Here is a 19,478-nt window from a genome sequence, read left to right as displayed (position 1 = left end):
CAGAACAAATGTCGGGCATAAACAACGGAGGGACAAAAGGACCAGGTCCCACCGAGATTTGAACTCGGATCGCTGGATTCAAAGTCCAGAGTGCTAACCATTACACCATGGGACCAATTGGTGTCAGTCGCGTCATAAATATGTCTTTATATACAGTGTATTACATAAAGTAAAGTGTATTACATACGTCACCGTCTAAAATACAACGGCGACGTTAAAATTTTATACTGTGGCGCAACACACTTGCTTCTTCATTCCCCTCACTAAATAAAGAAAACCAACATCAATGTCTTGACCACATCAGACTCAGCCAGCAAAGTGTTAAGCAAAGCCTAAAACAGCACACTTAAGGGCCATTTAGACAAACTACAGAAATAGCTCAGTACGGTAATCCATTTCGATCAAGATTGCGAGTTTACTTCCGCTTCCGGTATTCGATTGCTACGATTTGGATCGTCTCTCTGGTATATTTAATTTTTAACCGTCACAAAATAAAAATGGTTACTGCTTGCGAAGACGTACTTTTACGTTTTTTTTTCTTTTTTCAAAGCGACATTCAATCCCAGGTACTGTATTTATATTTTATTCCATTCTTTTTTTTAATGTTTGGCTAAAGTAGCGTCTAAAATGGCTGGTAGTAAATCAAGTCATAAAGTGTCATACCTGTTCTAAAAATATATGTATATAAATATTTGTCCACAGAAAAATATTTAACATAAGGCATCCTGTTTTGAAGTTACAGTAGAGAACTTCATTAATATTTGTCAATATTTGATAATCAACACAAAGTGTCAGACCTGTTCTCAAAAAGAAATTGTAATATTTTTCTACATAAAAATAAAGAAAGCATCCTGTTTAGGGATTACAGTAGGGATTCTTTCACAAAAATAATAATTATTTGTCCCTCAAAAAAATAAAACAGCAAAATATTTAACTTCAGTGTCCTCTGATGGGATCATAGTTGAGATCTGTTCACAAAAATGACAGGTAACGAGAGGTGGCACATGACAAGTCAGATCCAACCATTCTTGAATGGAGGAGAATCTGGCTTTTTACAATCCCGAAATTGAATAACCCACTGAACATAACATTTGTTTATTATATTATATTTCCGTGAAACAATTCAATACCTTGAAAAATATTTTTCCATGTTTGTTTCATTTAAAATCTCGATTACCCCCAGAAGTACCTTCAAGTAGCCCCTTTTGAGAACCACTGCTTTAAGAGTATATAACAACTGAGTACAAAAATAATAATGAATACAAAATAAAGACAATTAAACATCTCTTGGATGAACTCAAATTTCTTTTATTCTATCGTTCTGATCAAATCATTTCACAGCCCCGACGAGCCAGAGGATCCAGAAGCGATTGCACATCCGGCCCCATGCTTGTGGACGGGGACGCCTTTGTGCTCAGACCAGACGTGTGGCTAAATTCACAAAAACAAGTTTTTGAGTGTGAAACTGCAAGGACTGCCCAAAAATGTAATACAAAAATAAGGAAAATTAGACATCTCTGGGATAAACAAAATAAATATTGAGCTTTTATTTTCTTACCAGGATGCACCAGATGACCCGGATGATGACTGCGGATATGACATTATGTCATATTGCTGTATGTGGACAGGGGCACATCTGTGTTGAGCCTGGGGCAGGTGAGCGCTGATGGCTAAATTCACAAAAAAAAAAAAAAAAAAGGGAAGCAAAATTACAAAGCAAACATTAATGGCAAGAACAAAAAGGCAGCAAGTGTCAAACGGCACAAAAACAACAATACAAAAGTAATCAAGAAAATGAGGATCAAGTCAAATTCTTAAATGATTCTACTCTCCTGACCAAATCCGTTGTCAGCTCGAGGAACCAGAAGACGAATAATGTCAGGACAAACCCCAGGATAACCCCCAAAAATGCAGACACTGAATCCAGCCCGGGCGCATAGGACGAGTTTGTCTTTCCGCTTTGCTTCTTGGGCTGCTTGATGCTTGTGGTGCCATCTAGAGGAGTCAAAGACTATCATCAGTGTTTCATGAAGCATCATATCTTAAAATATATATAATAAATATATATATATATACGGGACTCCCCCCCCTTTGTGAGGAGGAAACTCAAATGACAACAATAGTTAATTTATTCACCCCTTTATTTATTGCTTGTGTCTTTAATGTATCGAGATCAAATTGCCCAAATTGGGTCAATTCAGCTTACGCGATTACTCTGCAACACACGACAGCTCGGAAGAATTTATAATTACCGGAATTTATGTACAATAATATTCATTGATCAACATTTACAAGAGTAAACACAACTAATATTTCAGAATGTGAACAAGGCAATAACATGAACATCAAAAGCTTATTTTTTTTAACAATTAAAACAAATGTATGCTTCAAATGGCATATTGTTTGATACCTTGAGTGACTTGATGCTGAATCCACATTTGCCTCTTTTTCGGAGGGGGGGGGCGCTCAGCTGCAACCTTCTTCATTTCCCCAAGCTGCATCTTCATCTTGATCTCCAAATCTCATGTGATTATGTCTAGTACCACTTCCAAAGCAATCTCTTGTCAAGTTCTCCTTGGTTCCACCTCGATAAAATGGATGACAAGTGTTCAAGCAGGATACTTTCACTATCTGATTCTGTGCTAGCTGACAAACGGAATTAAAGGCACATGACATTATTTACAGACACACACAGACACACACACACACAAAAGCTCAAAACAGTTCTCACAAATAATCCTGATTTTACTTTCCATCACACTTTTTGTAATATTCACCCAAATTGTCGTAAAATCAAAAATAACCTCCAAGCTATTTTATACTCTGAGCATTTTCTTGAAAACAAGTCTGCCAGACATATAATATAATTGATATACTTGATATCTTAAATGTGTTTCTCAAATAAATTGAACGTCAACGAGCGGAGCCTTGTTTTACAATAAAACAAACAGCCGCTAGGGGGCAGGAGAGTATCGACCCTCGTGTCATATTCTAGTTTGGTTGATTTATTTTTTTTTTAACATAGAAACACAGATTTCAACTGAAAATAAACAAAACCAACAACAACAAACATATATTTGCGTTAACTTCATTTAATTTTATATTTTTTTATATCAAATTTTGAATGTTTTTGTGATTCTTCAATAAAGCAATCAATCGAAGCAATTTAATATATATTTTTAAAAATAAATGTTTTGATAATTTGTCAAATAGACCCATGCAATCCACGTCATCATCAAAGAGCTTGATTATTTAGTTATTAAATATTTGACAGCAACCTGTTTAGGCGAAATTGACCCACTTTATTATGAGGAGGCGTGCAATTTGCAATTTTTATTTAGTAATTTTTTGTATGATTAAAAAGCGACAAATATGCCTGTCAAATTGAATATTTTGGCGAATAAAAATGGCACTTATGCTTGGCTTGAATTATTATTTTTTGTTCGCAAACATTTGCAATGGGGTTCCTTGAAAAATCTGGTTTCCAAAAAGGGGTCCCTGACTCCAAAAAGTTTGCGAATCCTGATTTAGCGGATGCATCCAAAATTTGGCATTTTCCGTAGTGTTCGTGCTGCGTTCACGTAACACCAGTAAAACGGCAATACGTCTCAGCCGCAACCGTAAAGAGGGCAAGCACGTTAAAAAAAAAAAAAAAAAAAAAGTGTGGATAGCATTATTTGTGGCTTGGAAATCATGACCTACACTATAGAAAAACGCAAATGACACAATTTTATGACTTCTAATGGATGACATCATCCTATACTGTATATCCTTACAAAGGTTTTTTTTTATACCAACGGAGAAAAAAAAAACTCACTCAGTCCAAAGCGTTGAATGAAAAGTGAAAAGATGAAGTGGGTGCTACTTAAATGAGGAGCATATGATCCTTAAGTAATTTGATGAGCAAGCACACGAGGGAGCCATTTTGTAGATATGAAACCACATCATTGGAACTTCAACTCAAATGTGCGGTTTGGGCAATGCAAGGATCAAATGATAATCATGTGGGTACAAAGTTCACGTTGGGTGAATTCCTGTGCGTGCTTCTTCCTCCATTTTTAGATTTCTCCGCGACAACGTTGTCTCCCTCTCATCTGCTCTCGCCGGTTTAAACATTTACCTCAAAAGGCCGCGACTAAACCTGCGCCAAATTGTCCCGGCACATATTGAATTATTCCGCATTAAAGTTTCACGCCATACTCGTCTTTTTTTTTTTTTGTCAAATCGCCTTAAACATTTATTCGCAGCTCGGCCCGGCGCGTCTCTCGCAGAGATGCGCGCACACAAACAAGTCCCTTTTCCCCACTCCCATGAATGATTTAACCTGAACGTGTCAGGGAGCTTATTGCTTCACCTGAGGAGGCCCAACAATGGCGTCCAGCGAGGAAAAAAAAAATATTGGAAATCAACTCACATTTGGTTGCCTGTACATTACTTTAGTGCTTAATCATCAATACACTACTTCAAGTTTAGCCAATTACCGTCTTTGAATTAGTGGTAGCCAAGTACCACTTAAAGGGACATTGTGTAAGATTTACAGTTTTTCATTACGGCCAGCAGGAGGTGCTACAGGTGATGCATTTAATAATCACAATTATTTTGGTAACGATTATAACCAAGATTATTAATCAGGATTATTAATTGTTTGGTCAAACATGTCCATTTATCGCACTCTGTGGCTATAACAAACATGGCCGCCTCCAGAGAAGTGCCACCTCCCATGTAATATATAATTTAATGATACCTATGATTATATTTAAAAACATACCGGTGGTCATTAAGAACATTCATTTGCAAGTTTTTGTACTTTAAAATCATTTCATTTATTCCTTTTTAATAAAAAAACAGTCAAAATCTTACACACTGTCCCTTTAAACAGTGCAAAGAATTTAGGGGGTTACAAAAAAAGGAAAAAAACCTTTCCACGAAATAACTGTTAATTTATGTACTAAAGTAATCAATTACCCTAGTTACTGCTAAAGTAATCAATTACCTACTGTAAGTAATTAGGCACCCCCCCAAAAAAAACACCAAGGGTAAAACAAAAAACACTGAGTACACTGAGTGTACAACATTTGTAAGAACAGCACAAAAATAACAAATACACAAATAATGAAGAAGATTAAAGAAAATTCATTTTATTCTATTCTCCTAATTAAATGTAAACAGCCTGAAGAGCCAGGGGAGCCAGAAGCAAATTCATCTCTCGCGATGCTTGTGAGCGCCTTTTTGCTCAGACCACTATTTGCGGGGGTTCTTGTGGCTAAATTCACAAAAAAACAAAACGGAAGCAAAAAGCAGATCATTACAAAAACAAAAACACACAAACTGTAAAACAAAAAAAAAACACGCTGATTATGAAACTGCAAGGACAGTATGAAAATAATACAAAAATTAAAATTAAACCTCGCTTGCGTGAACTCAAAAAGGAATTTCTGAAATGATACTCTTGTCCTGACCAAATTTTTCTTTGCTAAGATGAACCAGAGGACCCAGACGAGGACCATGGCTAGGAAAACCAGCATCAGGTAAAAGATTGCAAACTGCCAGGTAACGTTCATGCTCGTCCAGGTGCACACGGGGACTTGTGGCTAAATTCACGAAAACAAAAGGGGAAACAAAATTACACAGCAAACAACAATTGTAAGAACAAAGAGGCACCAAGCATATAACAAAAACACACTTGAGATTAGGGCTGCATGATTGTGTCCAAAATAATAATCACAAATATTTTGGTCAATATTGTAATCCTGATTATTAATCACGATTATTCATTGTTTGGTCAAACGTGTCCATTTATCGCACTTTTTTTTTAAACAAACGGTATATAAACAAGGCTTCAAGGCTTGATACTTACAAATAATAATATTAAAGTCAAATAAAGTAAATAATAATTAATAGAAAAAACTTGGCGCACTGGGCAACACAGCTAACTCACTTGGTGAGTGCAAACCAATGAAAAAAAATAAGCCTACTTAGAACCAAGCACATTATTTACTTTTAAGCACATTTTAATCAATTAGCAATCAAAATGTCATTTTCAAACAGAATTTATTTCAATTTTGGGTCTCAATTGACATATTAGGAATCAGGTGAGAAACTCAAGGCCATTTCACACAGGTAAATAATATATTAGGGAGTGAAAAGCCAAGACTTTTGTCATGCAAACATGTGGGAAACATTGCCTCCTGGTGGTAGGATGATAAAGTGCTTGATGGATCAGTTCATCAGCTATATCGTGATTAAAATTCAATAAATTGTGCAGCCCTACCTGGGGGTTAATTAATTCAAAGGACAGCACAAAAACAAGTATTAAAAATGCAAAAACAAAGAAAATTGGACCTCGCAGGGAGGAACTCAAATCAAATTCGTAAATGATTCTATTCTCCTGACCGAATCTGATGTCATCCCGTAGAGCCAGAAGATGAATATGACTATGGCATCGGTCAGGAGAAAACCCAGGATAATCCCCCAAGTTACAGCCACCATAACCGACTCGTCGCTATCGATCGAGGACGGCTTTCCGCTCCACGTCTCGCTCGGCCCGGTGCTTGTGGTGTCATCTAGAAGAATCAAAAACTATCATAATTCATTCACGACGCATGATCAAACGTTTGCTTTTACATAAAAACGTAAAATTAGCATTTCTCTTTGTAGTAGGAAACTCAATGACATGAAATAATAGCTACTTTATTCATGCCTTTGTTCTTCCATAAACTAAACTGTGAAACATTCACTGCTTTTAAATCTAAAAATGTGGACAATGTCGTTTAGTAATACTCGGCATGAGTCACTGAAATTATGACGAGATTTAAAGTCATCATGATGAAATTTTAGACTACCTCCAAGACCTTAAGACAAGCCATTCAATCCAAGGTACTTTTATTTATTTCAAATATTTTCAAGTATTTGGCGAAAGGAGAGTCTAAAATAGCAATTTTTTCTATTGCTGCTTTCAGGAATCAAATTATAAAGTGTATGCTAGGTAAAGTAATCAATTGTATTTAGTAACTAAGTACCAGCCACAATTATTAACCCCTGGATTGAAAAACACTTGCCACTCAAAAGGTTAAAAAACGTGAAAATAGGTCCCTGGCATTGAACGAGTTCAAACAAATCTCTGCTTTTTACAGCATATCGATATGCCGCATTTTGCATGATACCTTGAGTGACTTGGTCCAGAACCCACATTGCCTCTTTTTGGGAGGGGGGCGGCTCATCTGCAACCTTCTTCACTTCGATAAACTGCATCCTCACCATGATCCGGTCCCGCCGAGCTTCTGCGCTGCAATTCTAACGGGATTATGCCTAGTCCCACTTCCAAAGCAATCTTTTGCCAAATTCTTGTTGGTTCCACGTTTGTGATGTGGATGAAAGGCATTGAAGCTGGGCACGCCCACTAACTGATTCTCTGAGAGCTGGCAAAAGGTTAAAAGTCACATGCCTTCAAACAAAAAAAAGGACATATAAAAAAAACATTATAGGACATCAGATGAGCAGAAAGCTTTCAATAAAAGTGTAGACATAAACAAAGTAGCCCGCATGCCAGTTCTGCAAATATCTTATTAGTGATTTTCAAAAAATCCTACATCTATTCACCTATTACATTTACATTATTACACTTGAGTTACGTATTTAATTACAGCTGGATTTTAGTACCGTATTTTTCGGATCACAAGCCACAACTTTTTTCTCATGATTTGAGCCCTGCAGTTTATAGTCCAGTATGACTTATAGTCCAGGTGGCCAGGACATTGAATTCCAGGTATTATTCATCTATTTTTAATTTTTTTTCAAGTGTTTGAGGGTCCGAAAATGGCTGGCAGTAAACAAATTAAAGGATTACGTGAGTTAATTAAATACTAAAGTAATTGACTGCTTTTGATAATAAATTTAGTGAAGTAATTTACATAGTAATTAATTAAAAAGTAATCAATATAAACATACATACCGCATATACTAGTACATGTATGCACATATTAAATATTCAAGAGAATACATGTGTGTGTGTGTGTGTGTGGGTGAATTGTGTGTGTTGCTTTGTGTTTTTTTCCGATAGAGAGTAGCCAGAGGCATTGGAAGGCCAGTGTGTAATTTTCTATGTTTAACTCAGGCTCCAAAGCGCTTTGGTTGGGTTGCCAGTGAGGTTTTTTTTACTTTTTTTTTTCTATCCAAACACACCAGCAGACAGGTCAAACAAACGCGGCAAAAAAGATCCTGATCAAGATGGATGTTACCGTTATATTACACGCTATCAAATTCTGACTTCAACTTTGATTGAAGGGTTTAACATACAAACACATCAGAATATTTGAAAACAAAATAGAAAGCAAGAAAGAAAGAAGGAATAGGGGAAGGGATGCAGTCATGTAAATATAAAAAAATATATACGTGTACATCTATTACTCACTTTTGACCTGGTTTTGTTTCCATTATTTTCAGAAAAAATTAAAACGTAAAAATGCGTCTTTGGGATTGAGTGAGTTAATGTCGCTCAGCAAGATGTCTTGCTTTAGCGGCATGTTCTTGTTCTGACATGAAAACTATTTCATTTAGTTAACCTTTGACAGAAGTTGAAATTCATATTCCAAACGACGTCCCTTTTTTTTTTTTTTTTCCCCCCCACACAGCCTGTTGTTGTAGATTGCAGTCTTGTACTGCATCATAACAAGAACCATTTGTAATATTTTGGACTCATTGCAACCGCAACATTATTTAGCATGATATTACCTCCGGCGTTTGAAAATCAAACCATTTACGTTGCGGCTGTTTGTAATTCACATGCATGATGGTGGAGTCACATGTTGACAGCGAGATGCTGTGATCCCTATCACATGACTTTGCTTATGAATGGACTCAAAAGCTATGGGCTACATAATGAAGTTAGATGTGACAAACAGATCCTTGCAAAGAGGACGTCTCTTATAAGAGAGAGAGAGAGAGAGAAAAAAAAAACGCTGAGATCCATTCTTCATGATGCCACACGACATGCGGGTCACACCAACAAAATTTCAGATTGAATGTTGTAACAATAACTCGGGCATTTAAAGGGATATTCCGCTTATTTTGCCTACAATGCTTTTATTCTTTGTTTACAATGAACTCTTTTAGCATCGGCCATCTTTAGACACTTCTTTAGCCCAGTATTTCCCAAATAGTGACCTCCCTCGGGGGGATATTAGGTTTGTTAAAGGTTTGTTTTGTATATTTCCTCCAATAAAATAGCTTAGAATCATCAAGTCGACGTGAATGATTGGAACAAATTCATTTTGGGGGTCATATTACCCATTCTTTGTGACGCAAAAAGAAGAAAAGACAACAATCGTTTGACACACAAAAAAAAGTACGGTGGATGCTGAGGACCAGAAACAATCGTACTCAGCCTGAAGCTCATTTTTTATGCATCAAGGTCGTTTTTTTAGTGGCGGTTGTTGAGCTCCTCGTGCAAAAGGATCGTGCAAGGATCCGTCCAAGTTGCCGCAAATATGTTGTGAAAAGACACAGGCAAGAATAAAGATGCTTTTGCACCATCTGTTGCAGAGAGAGAGGGAAGCCTCTTCATTGTTTGCAAACACTCGCCGATTCATCGGAAATTGCCATTTGTCTCTGCGCAACTTGTCACAAAGCCCACTGGGGCAAAGGTCAAAAGTAACACGGGGTGTGTGTATGTGTGTGCGGTGGTCCTGGTTGGGGGGGTGTAGCCGTTAGCGGAGACATAAAGGGAAACCGCATTGTCGCTGGCGAAAAAACGTCATTGCCATGTGACACGCGTTGGGTAAAACGGAGCGTGATGTCAACGGCAACGTAACCGAGCAGGAAAAGGAAACATAAACAAGGCAACAGCCTCACACTCATGCCCGTGACCACTTGATCGTCTTAAAAAATAACGGGCAAAAAATAAAATCTCCGGTTTCTTCCGTCGCTCTGCGGGATTACAAATTTAATGGGAGAAATAAACACAGCAAACATATTTTTAGAGCAGGGGTGGCAAGCATACGGCCCGCGGGCCGGTTCTGGTCCGCAAATGGGTTTTTATGGCCCATGAGATGATTTTGTCAAGTATAAAAATGAGCTGAATATTTTTAATGAATGAAATACTTGAAATGTTTTATGATTAATAGTCGTGTTTATATTTTATGATCAACAGTGATGTTGTACTTGTTTTAGTTTGGAAAGTATTCAAATCGAATAATACATTTGAAGTTGTTGTTTTAAAGTGATATAAATATACAGTGTTTATATTTATCAATACATATATTTTGTTGGCCCAGCTCACTTAGGAATAGAATTTCCTCCATTTAAAAAAATGGTGAATACTGATTTAAATCAGTTTGAATCTAAATTTAACATTCAAATCTTGTGCATAACTTGCTTAAAAGGGAGAGTATATTTTGCATTTTTAATGTTTTGTCTATAGTTAATTTGATATCTAAATTAATTTTCATTACGTTTAATACTTTTAAAAACACATTTGTATACTTTTTCTTGACTGAAAATAACATCAGCTGTGCTCAGAGTAAGGACCAATCATGGCTCACCTTTTGATCATGTGACAGTCATAAACTGAACCGCAAATGATTGATTGTTACTTGAGCCGACAGGGAGAGGAAAAAAAATGTTTTTACAAGTATTAATTGCACGTGAAAAATAATTTAATTTGCAAATTCACTCATTCAATCCCAAAGGCGTAATTTTACGTTTTTAAGTGTCCAGTATAATGTACTCTAAATGGTTTATCGCTGCCAGCGATGTGTTCTATGGTTAATTGCTTTCGGTTGGTATTTGTGTTCTGTGGGTTGTTATTGCAGTTTTCTGTTCCTTTCTGTGGACTTTTGTTGGCTTTTAAATTGTCCTTTCGATTTGTGGGGTTTTCTTCATGTGTATAAGTTCATGTTTTTGTTTTCCTCAAGTCAGTGTCTCATCAGTGTAATTGCGTCCACGTGTCCGCGTTAATCTGCTTCCCTTGTGTTGTGTGTTCCGATTGTATCTTGTCCAGGTGCTCCGTGTTGTCTCTTTAGTTTTGAGTGTATTTGGTTACACTGTTTAATTGCAGTGCTTGTCGGGTCTTTGTTGAAGGGTCATTGTTGATGCTGTTTTACGGGATTCCTGTGTTCCTCAAGCGGTCACTGAAGTGTTTTGGTAGTTACTTTATTTCTTGAGTTTTTGTTTATCACTTTGTATACATTCTTCTTTCTTGTTTTTCGTCCTCATATTAAGTTCGTATTTTTCCACCACCTCACCCACCACGCAGCTTAGCGATTGCTGCTAGCGTACGTACGTACTATGCGTGTTCTTACCTTGGCGGGAAATGGCCATTACACATTTTTGGACTCAGTACTCAACTTTTGAGTAAATTAAATGCTTTTATTTGCGCCGGGATGATAAATTTCGTTGTATTTTTTTTCGGACAAATATTTTCATTCCACCGAGTCGCTACTATTAACTGACTTACTGACCCATTTCTGCACAGCTATCCTATTCCCTCACGCCTCATTGGACACAATCCAACAAAGCTGCGGCGAATTCCGAGCGGCTTCGGTTCGTGGAGAGGTGTTAAGTTGTTGATGACGGCGCCGAGAAAGACGAGACACAATCCAGGCGAACGGTTGTCGGACGCGACCGTGTGATCCCCGTGTGTGGCCCGGACCGGGCGATCCTTTAGATGTGCGCCGCTGCACCGCTCGCGCGTTTCCACTGCGGCCGAGGAAATCAGTGTGAGGGCCGCATTCATCCAAGTAATGGTCCAGTCATGTGTGAGAGCAAGTGGGCCAAAGCTTGGCCTGACTATTTGCTTTTCCAGCTGTTTCCAAGACTCAAGGAGAGAACGTGTGTGTGAGTGTTTGTTTGTGCAATAGCGAGCGGGGGGGGGGTCTTGAAGTGGATGGAGAGAGCCAGAACACGGTGATAAAGAGTTTGTCACACGAGCTGTTTGAGCTCACTTTTAGGCCAGGGTCACTACTTTTCCTGTTATATCGAAGTTTATTTACACCGTGGAAACCACATGTGAAGCTCGGGATGAGAAGTTTGCCGGCCAGTGCGTGCGTGTGTGCGCGCATGCGCCCCGCAGGAACCCGCCCATATGCCTGGCTGCCCCTCATATAGACTGATCCGCCTCTCAGACACAAAGCCACAAGGGATGGCCTAGATTCCAACACATGCACACACAGGCTGCAGGCTGCAAAGACACATCACGCAATCCAAGACTTTACGCTGCAAATGTATAGTGCGGATGTTAAAAGCATTAGCGCGCTTTCGTATAGCCCGTACGGGCTTTACACGCGTTTACTGCATATACCAATGTAGCCGTGGAAAAAAGAAAAAGGGGGCCAAAATAAAACAGGTGGTCATTTTTTAGATATGAAAATGTGTGGTTGAGTTTTACTTTTTAAAAGCGGGATTATTTCTCTCAGGCTCAAATGAAGTTTCAGTTTGTTTGTTTTTACTTTTGAGTAAAATAACAACGTGGAAAAGTGAGGGGATTCTCATTTTTCTGTTGCAAATCTGCAACGCCTACTTGAGGAGGGGTAACTGCAAAGTATAAAAATTGCATATTTTTCGCATCTTTTTTCTCATGATCTGAGCTCTGCAGCTTATAGTACAGTGCGGCTTATTTGCAGGTTTTTTTTTTTTTTTTTTTTGCTAACCGCCAGGGGACGATCCATCTGTTCAAGGTGTCAACTGAGGAATGGAACTGAAAAGATTTCAATCGATGTCTGTACTCTGAAGGAGTTTTAAAAATATAGTACTGTGTTAAATTGATAAAAATTATTTATAAATTGAACAAGATCTTTTATAAAAATTAATGATGTGCAAATTTGTGGAATGTAGTCTGCTTGGTGAAGTGAACAGAATAAGAATTTCATTGTGTAGTATTACTATGCAAATGACAATAAAACGCTTGAATCCTGTAAAGATAGCAGAGTTCAGAAAGTAGAGTTTTACATTTCTTAATATGGATTTTATGAAATTTAAATTCATCTCCACAGTTAAAGCATTATCTTTGAATATATTCTTTTTTTTTTTTGCCTGATTCAAGTTGATATCACTTTTTTTGACTGATTCGAATTGATACCAAGTTACACTTTTCAGCTGATCCCCACCAATGCCCAAATAGTTAATCGTCTTCACCATAACCCCCCCCCCCCCAAAAAAAAAAAAAAAATATATTTATATGTATAAATATATATGTTGTTGACATTTAATTTAGGGTTGCTTGAGGTCCTGCAATGGGAAGAGTTGTAGCGTATGTACACTCTTGGGGGGTGTATGTATAGGCTGCTACAACTTGCTCTCAGTTTCCAGCGTTTGCCAAGCTGGAGAGGGCATGCTGGAAATTTCATGCATTATGTATAGGTAAATCATAAATAATTGATTCGGGCAATGCTGCTTTAAAATACATTCAACAGATACTGTTAAAAAAAAAATCAGATGCAACAATCATATGTACACAGTGACGCTATTTTTTGTATACTGTAAAAAATATATATGTATGTTCCGATACATCAATATTCAGGCTGGCGTTGCTGTCATTCAAATATGTTTTGAGGTCCTCTTTGTCTCAGATTGTTTACCCAGCACAGGCTGTGTGTGACGTCACGACACACCCCTATATGGTTGGGAGACAGCTGGCGACACAAAGTAGATTGAGCGCTCTCTCGTCCAATGGGAGAAGGGTGGTTGTCGAGAGAAGGGCCGTGATTGGGCGCTGGGGGATTATAGATATGTATAGATATGTCGTGTGGCTCTACAAAGGGGGCGGGACACTGGAGAAGCGCTTGTCCAGCTACATTGATGATACTTACCCCCCAAAACTGGACTCATGTTCCGCTCCGTAAGGACAAATGTAAGTTTATTTATTTATTTTTTTACACTTTTAAGCGTCGTTCGAAACGTCACGAGATGTCTTTTAGCAGCGAAACCGTTTTGGCGTTCGGTTCTTTTCTCTTTCGGTCGTGTTTAGAAGTAGCTTTCGGGCCAGGCAAAAGTGTGCTAGCTGTTGTTACCGCTCGCTTTAGCGGGCTGCCGTCTTTTTGACACGCCGCCGCCGAGTGGACAATGCGCGCAGTCAGCCAGGATTTAATGACATTGCCGGGTGGCCATTTTCCTTTAATTTCCCTTGATTGAGACGTGACATTAGAGTGGACGGCACCGTTTGTTATTGCTAGCCCCGCGGTTGCGCGCGAACCCGGTGGACGCGCGTAGGTCGTGCGCGCGCGTGCGTAACACCGAACACTCAGGAAAAAAAAAAGCGTCGTGGTTCGAGGGACGCCTTCTCCTGAACGGTACGAACCTATTTTTGAGTTGGGACACTACGCCGCGCGGTGTTATGCCAAGGGTGAAGTGTTGCGTCATGTGCAACTTCTTTTCCTTTGGATGTCTCGCGATGCTTGCGCGCGTGCGGGTAGTTTATGTTTTAAATGACGTTTTGCATGCATGTTGGAATCTGGGGATCAAAGGGGCGTCATCGGGGCTAACGTGACTGCCCACCCTCCACTCCACTCCCCCCCCCCTCCTCTCCTCCCCCTCCCCGTTGTTGACTGACCGTTACTCTGCCTGATTCACTCCCCCTTTTCTTCTCTGTTGACAGTTTGGTTTTATACCGAGGAAAAGTTTTTCACCGGGGAGAATTCCTTAAGCCATCGCTTTCAACTGGCTCGGAAAATTTGGCCGCCACAACATTTTTTTGGGCCCCCACCTCCTCCTCTTTCTCCTCCTCCTCCTCCACCCTCTGCTCCCATTGCACAGAGTGAACGTTGATATGCTACATCAGGTAAGCGAAATCTCGCGCGCACACGCACATGCCTGCTTTCTAGTGCACGCTGCTTTGGCGCACATGGTCCGATCAGCATCACGCAGCCTCCCTCCTTTCTTTGTTTCCGAATCCCGCGTGGTATTTCGCATTGCAGATACAAACTCGCACTATTTCCAGCACACGCTCGGCCTGTTTTGTGTTTTGTGTGTGCCTGCTTTTATTGTTGTGTCGCTTCCCTCCACATTCCACACTTGCGTGTGTGTGCGTGAAGCGCTAGTCTCTGCAAATGAGAAACCGCTACCAGTCACAACCAGCTTGCCTGGCTGCGATTGTGACTCGAACGTGTGAAGAAAATAAAAAGGTGTTGCTGTCATTGGAAGAGGCTGCTAGACAGCAGGCACATTACGCGCAGACACGCGCCCAGTAGCTTGAATATTCGCATTGTAGATTCATTTGATTCTCCTCACTTCAAACTGTCGTGGTCGGGATACTTACTGTAATTCCCCTAATATGAGACACACTTTAAAAAAAATGAAGGCCAAAAGTATTGTTGTTATGGCATTATTTTCAATAAAAGAAGCGGGCAGACTGAACCACCGTCCGAGTCTATCCTTGTTAACACACAAGAATATTAGTAAAACAGAAAGGCTCATGTAAATGTAATGATGTCTCCAGCTCATTCAATTAAGAGTGGCAAGCTCCGGTTAGAGAACACAAAAATATGTTCAATTTGACTCGTTTATTAATTTCAGTCTTTTGGCATATAGTGTATACACAATCATAAACTTGATGGAACAGGGATGCTGCACAACTTCAGGTATTTTTGGCAAAATGAACTGCGTCGCGAGGAGACTACAAACAAATGCTTTGAGCTGCAGTCACTGGCGCTGCCTTCGCTGACCGCTCACAATGTGGGAAATCTGAAAAACACTTGACCCATAATAAATATATAACTTACGGATATGAATACAAGAAAATATGAAGCGTTTAGGGAGATGAGATTTATTCTGTTTTGCTATAGTTTTTACATTGTTGTCAAAGTGTGGGTTACACATGGTAACTTAGAAAAATACCAGAATTTGACCCCAAAATGAAGGGTGCGTCCTACCCACAGGTGCTCGGATATTTGGGGCATTAAAGTATAGTTTTTTTTTTTTTTAATTAGAAACAATTTCGCAATGTTTAAAACGGGTCAAAAAATTCCCCTCCCAGCATTTACTTCAGTGTTGTAACAAACATTTTCCTCCAAGGGCCACTTATGGAGAAATCATAAGGTGCAAGGGCCACCACTTTGAAATAAATTTGCTTTAAAGAGCACCACAAAATCAGCTCATCAAGCAATTGTATATTGTTTATATATTTTAAACTGCTAAATGCACAGCTTTATGTAAGGGAAATAGTTATGGATATAACAAGATTTTGGGGTGGTCAATGACTCTGTAACCTACTAGAAAAAAAATCTGCCTGTGCGCTGAGAACCAGTTGAATCACTTTTCAACAAGAAGAAACAAAATCAGAACATTCTATCGCAAGCTCACACATTTTTTAAGCAGATATGAGGGAATCGGCCATGTCATCATAGTTTGGATCTTATCACACAGGAGAAAGGGGAGTAAACCAAGATTATGTGTTTAAAAAAAACAAAAAAAGAATTATTATTCACAATAGTGTTACAAATCGAAATGGTGATTGGTTTAAATAGCTCATTTTATGCTTTAATATTTAGTAACGCCACTGTATGATAATAAAAAATTAGTAGTAGTAAATGTCATTTTTAGCATATGCCGCTTTAAAAGGAACGGCTGTCCACAAATGCCCCCCCTGGCCATAGTTTGGACATCCCTGACTTATATCATTAAAAATCCTGCAATATTTATTGCAAAACATCAGTTTGTCATCGCCTGCATGCGTCTTATAAAAATATATGAAAAATAATAAAGAGAGAAGATATTAATAAAAGTAAGAGACCCCCAAAATACTTGAGGAATTGTTGATGGGGATGCAACAAATTTCTGGCCACTGAAAATGGCAAAAAAACAAAAAAAAAAGACATCTTCAGTTTACTCTGTAGTCCTTTTTCTGTTGTGGCTTTTCATTTTCGGACGCATTCTCTCCTTTCTGTGAATAATGCATGAATCTCAATGACAAAAGTCAGACAGTGAATGGGGTATTGCAGTTTGGTGGCAATCCAAATTCGGATTGTTTGGCCTTGGCGCAAGTCTGCAGTCTTCTAAATGTCATTGGAAGATATAATAGCGCTAAGGCATGACAAGTCGAACCAGCGCTCTTCTTTTGCGTCCTTAAACGAACATCCTTAACTAACTGGAACCTCCAGTCTTGACCACAATTGCGCACAACTTCTTCTCAGATGCAATACTGAAAAATTCAATTTGTACATTCCAATATCAGTCAGCGTTAACACATTTTACGATGTGGACAGGTCATTTTAAAGGTACACTTCCCTCTCATCCAGTCGTAAAAAGATGTTAACCACTAACAACGTTTTGTTAAGCGGCTTTTCCGACAGATCACGTCTTCACATTCTTCACCGTCATGCAACTCACAAAGAAGTTCATCATGTTCTACATTCCATTTGTCTTTTATCATTATTGTTCAATTACGTTTCGCTGTGGCTGTACAGACAAGCCAGAGACGGGTAATTCTTGTTGCTAAGCTACTTTCATTTTCTGCTTGTCATCACAGTTTTACTCTTCGACATCACTATTACCGTTCTGTAGCGCATTACAGAGACGCCCCCAAAAACTGGCACGGTTTGGAAAAAAAAAAAAGTCTGATAGGAATGCCGAAGTTTTGCCGGATGGGCCGTTGCCTCACTGCGGCGATTCTTTGTTAAAGCTCTTTCCCACACATATGTTACCACAGATACGGGCGTTCCCTCGAGACACCTTTCAGTGCCTACTGGAGAAGCTTAAGTTGATTTCCAATAGTCATCAGCAGTCAGAAAATAAGGAAAGGGGGCAGAGTCTATTACCAGTCTGCAATTGTTCATTTCCCCTTGCAATGTGATGCATTTATTACATTACTAACCATAGATTATATTAGAGGTCAAAACTAATTGAGTAATTGACTATTCAATTAATTTACAACTATTTTAATAATTGAGTATTCATTAAATCTATTAATTAAAAAAAATGTTGGATGATTTGTATTCTTTCATGAAGGCAGACTGATTATCTTTTGTGTTTAATCAAGTTAATTAAGCTGAATTAAGTTTTTACGTGACGTGTACTTTTATTCGGTCATTAGCTGTGTTTTCCCACCCACTTCATTCTTGCGGGCTCAAATTTTGCTGAGGAACGAGATGACTAGCTCACAGTTTTGTATAATGCGGTCAGATGGAAAAAAAATAGAGAAATAAACGAGGCAGAGGTTCACGATAGCTTTGATTGCACTCCTTAAACAAACAATTATTCCAACCAATAATGAATAATGCATTAGTTCAAAGGTTTGCCTTATGTGTTTTTTTTTTTTTTTATCACAATTTCACCCAAATAATTTTCAAATGCATGCCGATAGGAAGAAACGTCTTGCCTGCGGTCGTAAGCTGTCGTTAGTGCCGGTTCGAACACGGACGCGCTTGCACATTTGGGCGCATTTGTATGATAATTAGTTTCACCACTTACACAATGACATCGTGTTAGTTTGTTGGCGCTCCGCAGAGCATGGAAAGCCAAATTGGTTCACGGTGAGTTCACTATTGAACCAGAACTGAACTGGCTCTGAACACCAGCCTGACCCGTGCTGAGTTTAGTTGAATGGAAAAGATTGGTGTTGCTCAAGAGATTTGAGCTTCGTGGAGTTTCAAATGCCGCTCTAAAAAAATTGAGACAGTGCGGCATTTAATTACAGTAAGCAAAGCATTGTTGACTAACACGTATTCTTGGAAAAAAAGAATGTCTAAACGGATTTTTTTTGCGGTCGCAGTATTGGAGCAACAGTGGAACCTTTCAAGTGAAATTCTACATCACAAATCTGGGCAATAAAGTGAAATCATTAAGAATCGAAAATCAGAAAATTAGCTAAATCGTGAAAAGGTTTCGCAAAAATGGTAGGATGTTGGATGGCTGCTTTACAAAACACGTTTATAGGTGCTAACAACTTCATTGTGGCATTTGAAGGGCGGGTAACCAATTTATTCATTTTCAGCAGCAACAATGTCAAATTTTAGTACCAGTCAGTTTTAGACACTCCTGGCTTTGTGATTGAGTTAATTTGATAACAAGACATTTTTTCACATACAATTAATACTTTTAAAAACACATTTTTCATTTGCTGTCGACGAAAAACGACATCACATACGCAGAAGGCTCAGCTAACAACTAATCAATCACTGTTCAGCATATAAACATCACATGACCAACAGGTGAGCAATGATTGGTCGCTAACTGAGCCTTGAGCACAGGAAATGTCATTTTCAGTCGACAGCAAGTGGAAAAATTTGTTTGTATATGACAGTACTGTATTTTCTGCACTATAAGGCGCACCAGATTATAAGGTGCACCCTCAATTAATGACATATTTTAAAACTTTTCCATATATAAGGCGCACCAGATTTTAAGGCACACCCTCAATTAATGACATATTTTAAAACTTTTTCAACCACAATATAGGAATACTCAAAGTAATAACAATAATAACTGAAATAATAACTTGAAACTCTCAATAGCATAATAATTCAGTCATTATGAGCAACCTTGTTCAAGTG

General features: G+C 38.6%; 2 protein-coding genes and 1 non-coding gene across 5 annotated transcripts in view; 1 reads left to right on the top strand and 2 right to left on the bottom strand.

The window, feature by feature from the left end:
• Positions 1-43: 43 nt before the first annotated feature.
• On the bottom strand, positions 44-115 carry trnaq-uug (transfer RNA glutamine (anticodon UUG)). The gene has a single exon. It is a non-coding gene; the product is annotated as a tRNA-Gln (tRNA).
• A 4,998-nt stretch (positions 116-5,113) lies between these two features.
• LOC148428318 (uncharacterized) lies at positions 5,114-7,368 on the bottom strand. 2 transcript variants are annotated; one of them, XM_088408015.1, is made up of 4 exons: positions 7,164-7,368; positions 6,394-6,563; positions 5,460-5,591; positions 5,114-5,263 (listed from the first exon to the last, which is right to left on the bottom strand). In XM_088408015.1, the coding sequence occupies exons 1-4, from the start codon at positions 7,258-7,260 to the stop codon at positions 5,234-5,236; spliced, it is 429 nt and encodes a 142-aa protein (XP_088264141.1). In that variant the 5' UTR covers positions 7,261-7,368; the 3' UTR covers positions 5,114-5,233. The 2 variants fall into 2 exon arrangements, 1 of the variants encoding a protein (XP_088264141.1); XR_015864777.1 differs by lacking the exon at positions 6,394-6,563 and having other exon boundaries at positions 7,164-7,361.
• A 6,387-nt stretch (positions 7,369-13,755) lies between these two features.
• Positions 13,756-19,478, top strand: part of LOC148428317 (vitamin D3 receptor A) — a 49,541-nt gene continuing 43,818 nt past the window's right edge. The window contains exons 1-2 of one of the 2 annotated variants that reach the window (XM_088407468.1): positions 13,756-13,843; positions 14,588-14,770. The gene's annotated coding sequence lies outside the window, so the exon portion shown is untranslated. Of the gene's footprint in view, positions 13,844-13,994; positions 14,283-14,587; positions 14,771-19,478 lie in introns of those variants that run through there. The other variant, XM_088407469.1, reaches the window with a different exon arrangement.

Source organism: Hippichthys cyanospilos, chromosome 2 (genome assembly GCF_059441005.1).
Source record: "Hippichthys cyanospilos isolate Australia breed blue-spotted pipefish chromosome 2, RoL_Hcya_1.0, whole genome shotgun sequence".
Classification (NCBI taxonomy): Eukaryota; Metazoa; Chordata; class Actinopteri; order Syngnathiformes; family Syngnathidae; genus Hippichthys; species Hippichthys cyanospilos.
Note: the sequence above shows the minus strand (reverse complement) of the source record. Positions and strands in the feature narration are given on the sequence as shown.

Bases quoted from the DNA above. Each gene is read 5' to 3' on its own strand.
- LOC148428318 (XM_088408015.1), bottom strand. From the start codon at position 7,260: ATGGTGAGGATGCAGTTTATCGAAGTGAAGAAGGTTGCAGATGAGCCG. The intron at 5,592-6,393 runs GTCAGGAGAATA...TCGTGAATTTAG, and splicing joins ACGGGATGACATCAGATTCG to CCACAAGTCCCCGTGTGCAC. The intron at 5,264-5,459 runs GTCAGGACAAGA...TTGTGAATTTAG, and splicing joins TCTTAGCAAAGAAAAATTTG to CCACAAGAACCCCCGCAAAT.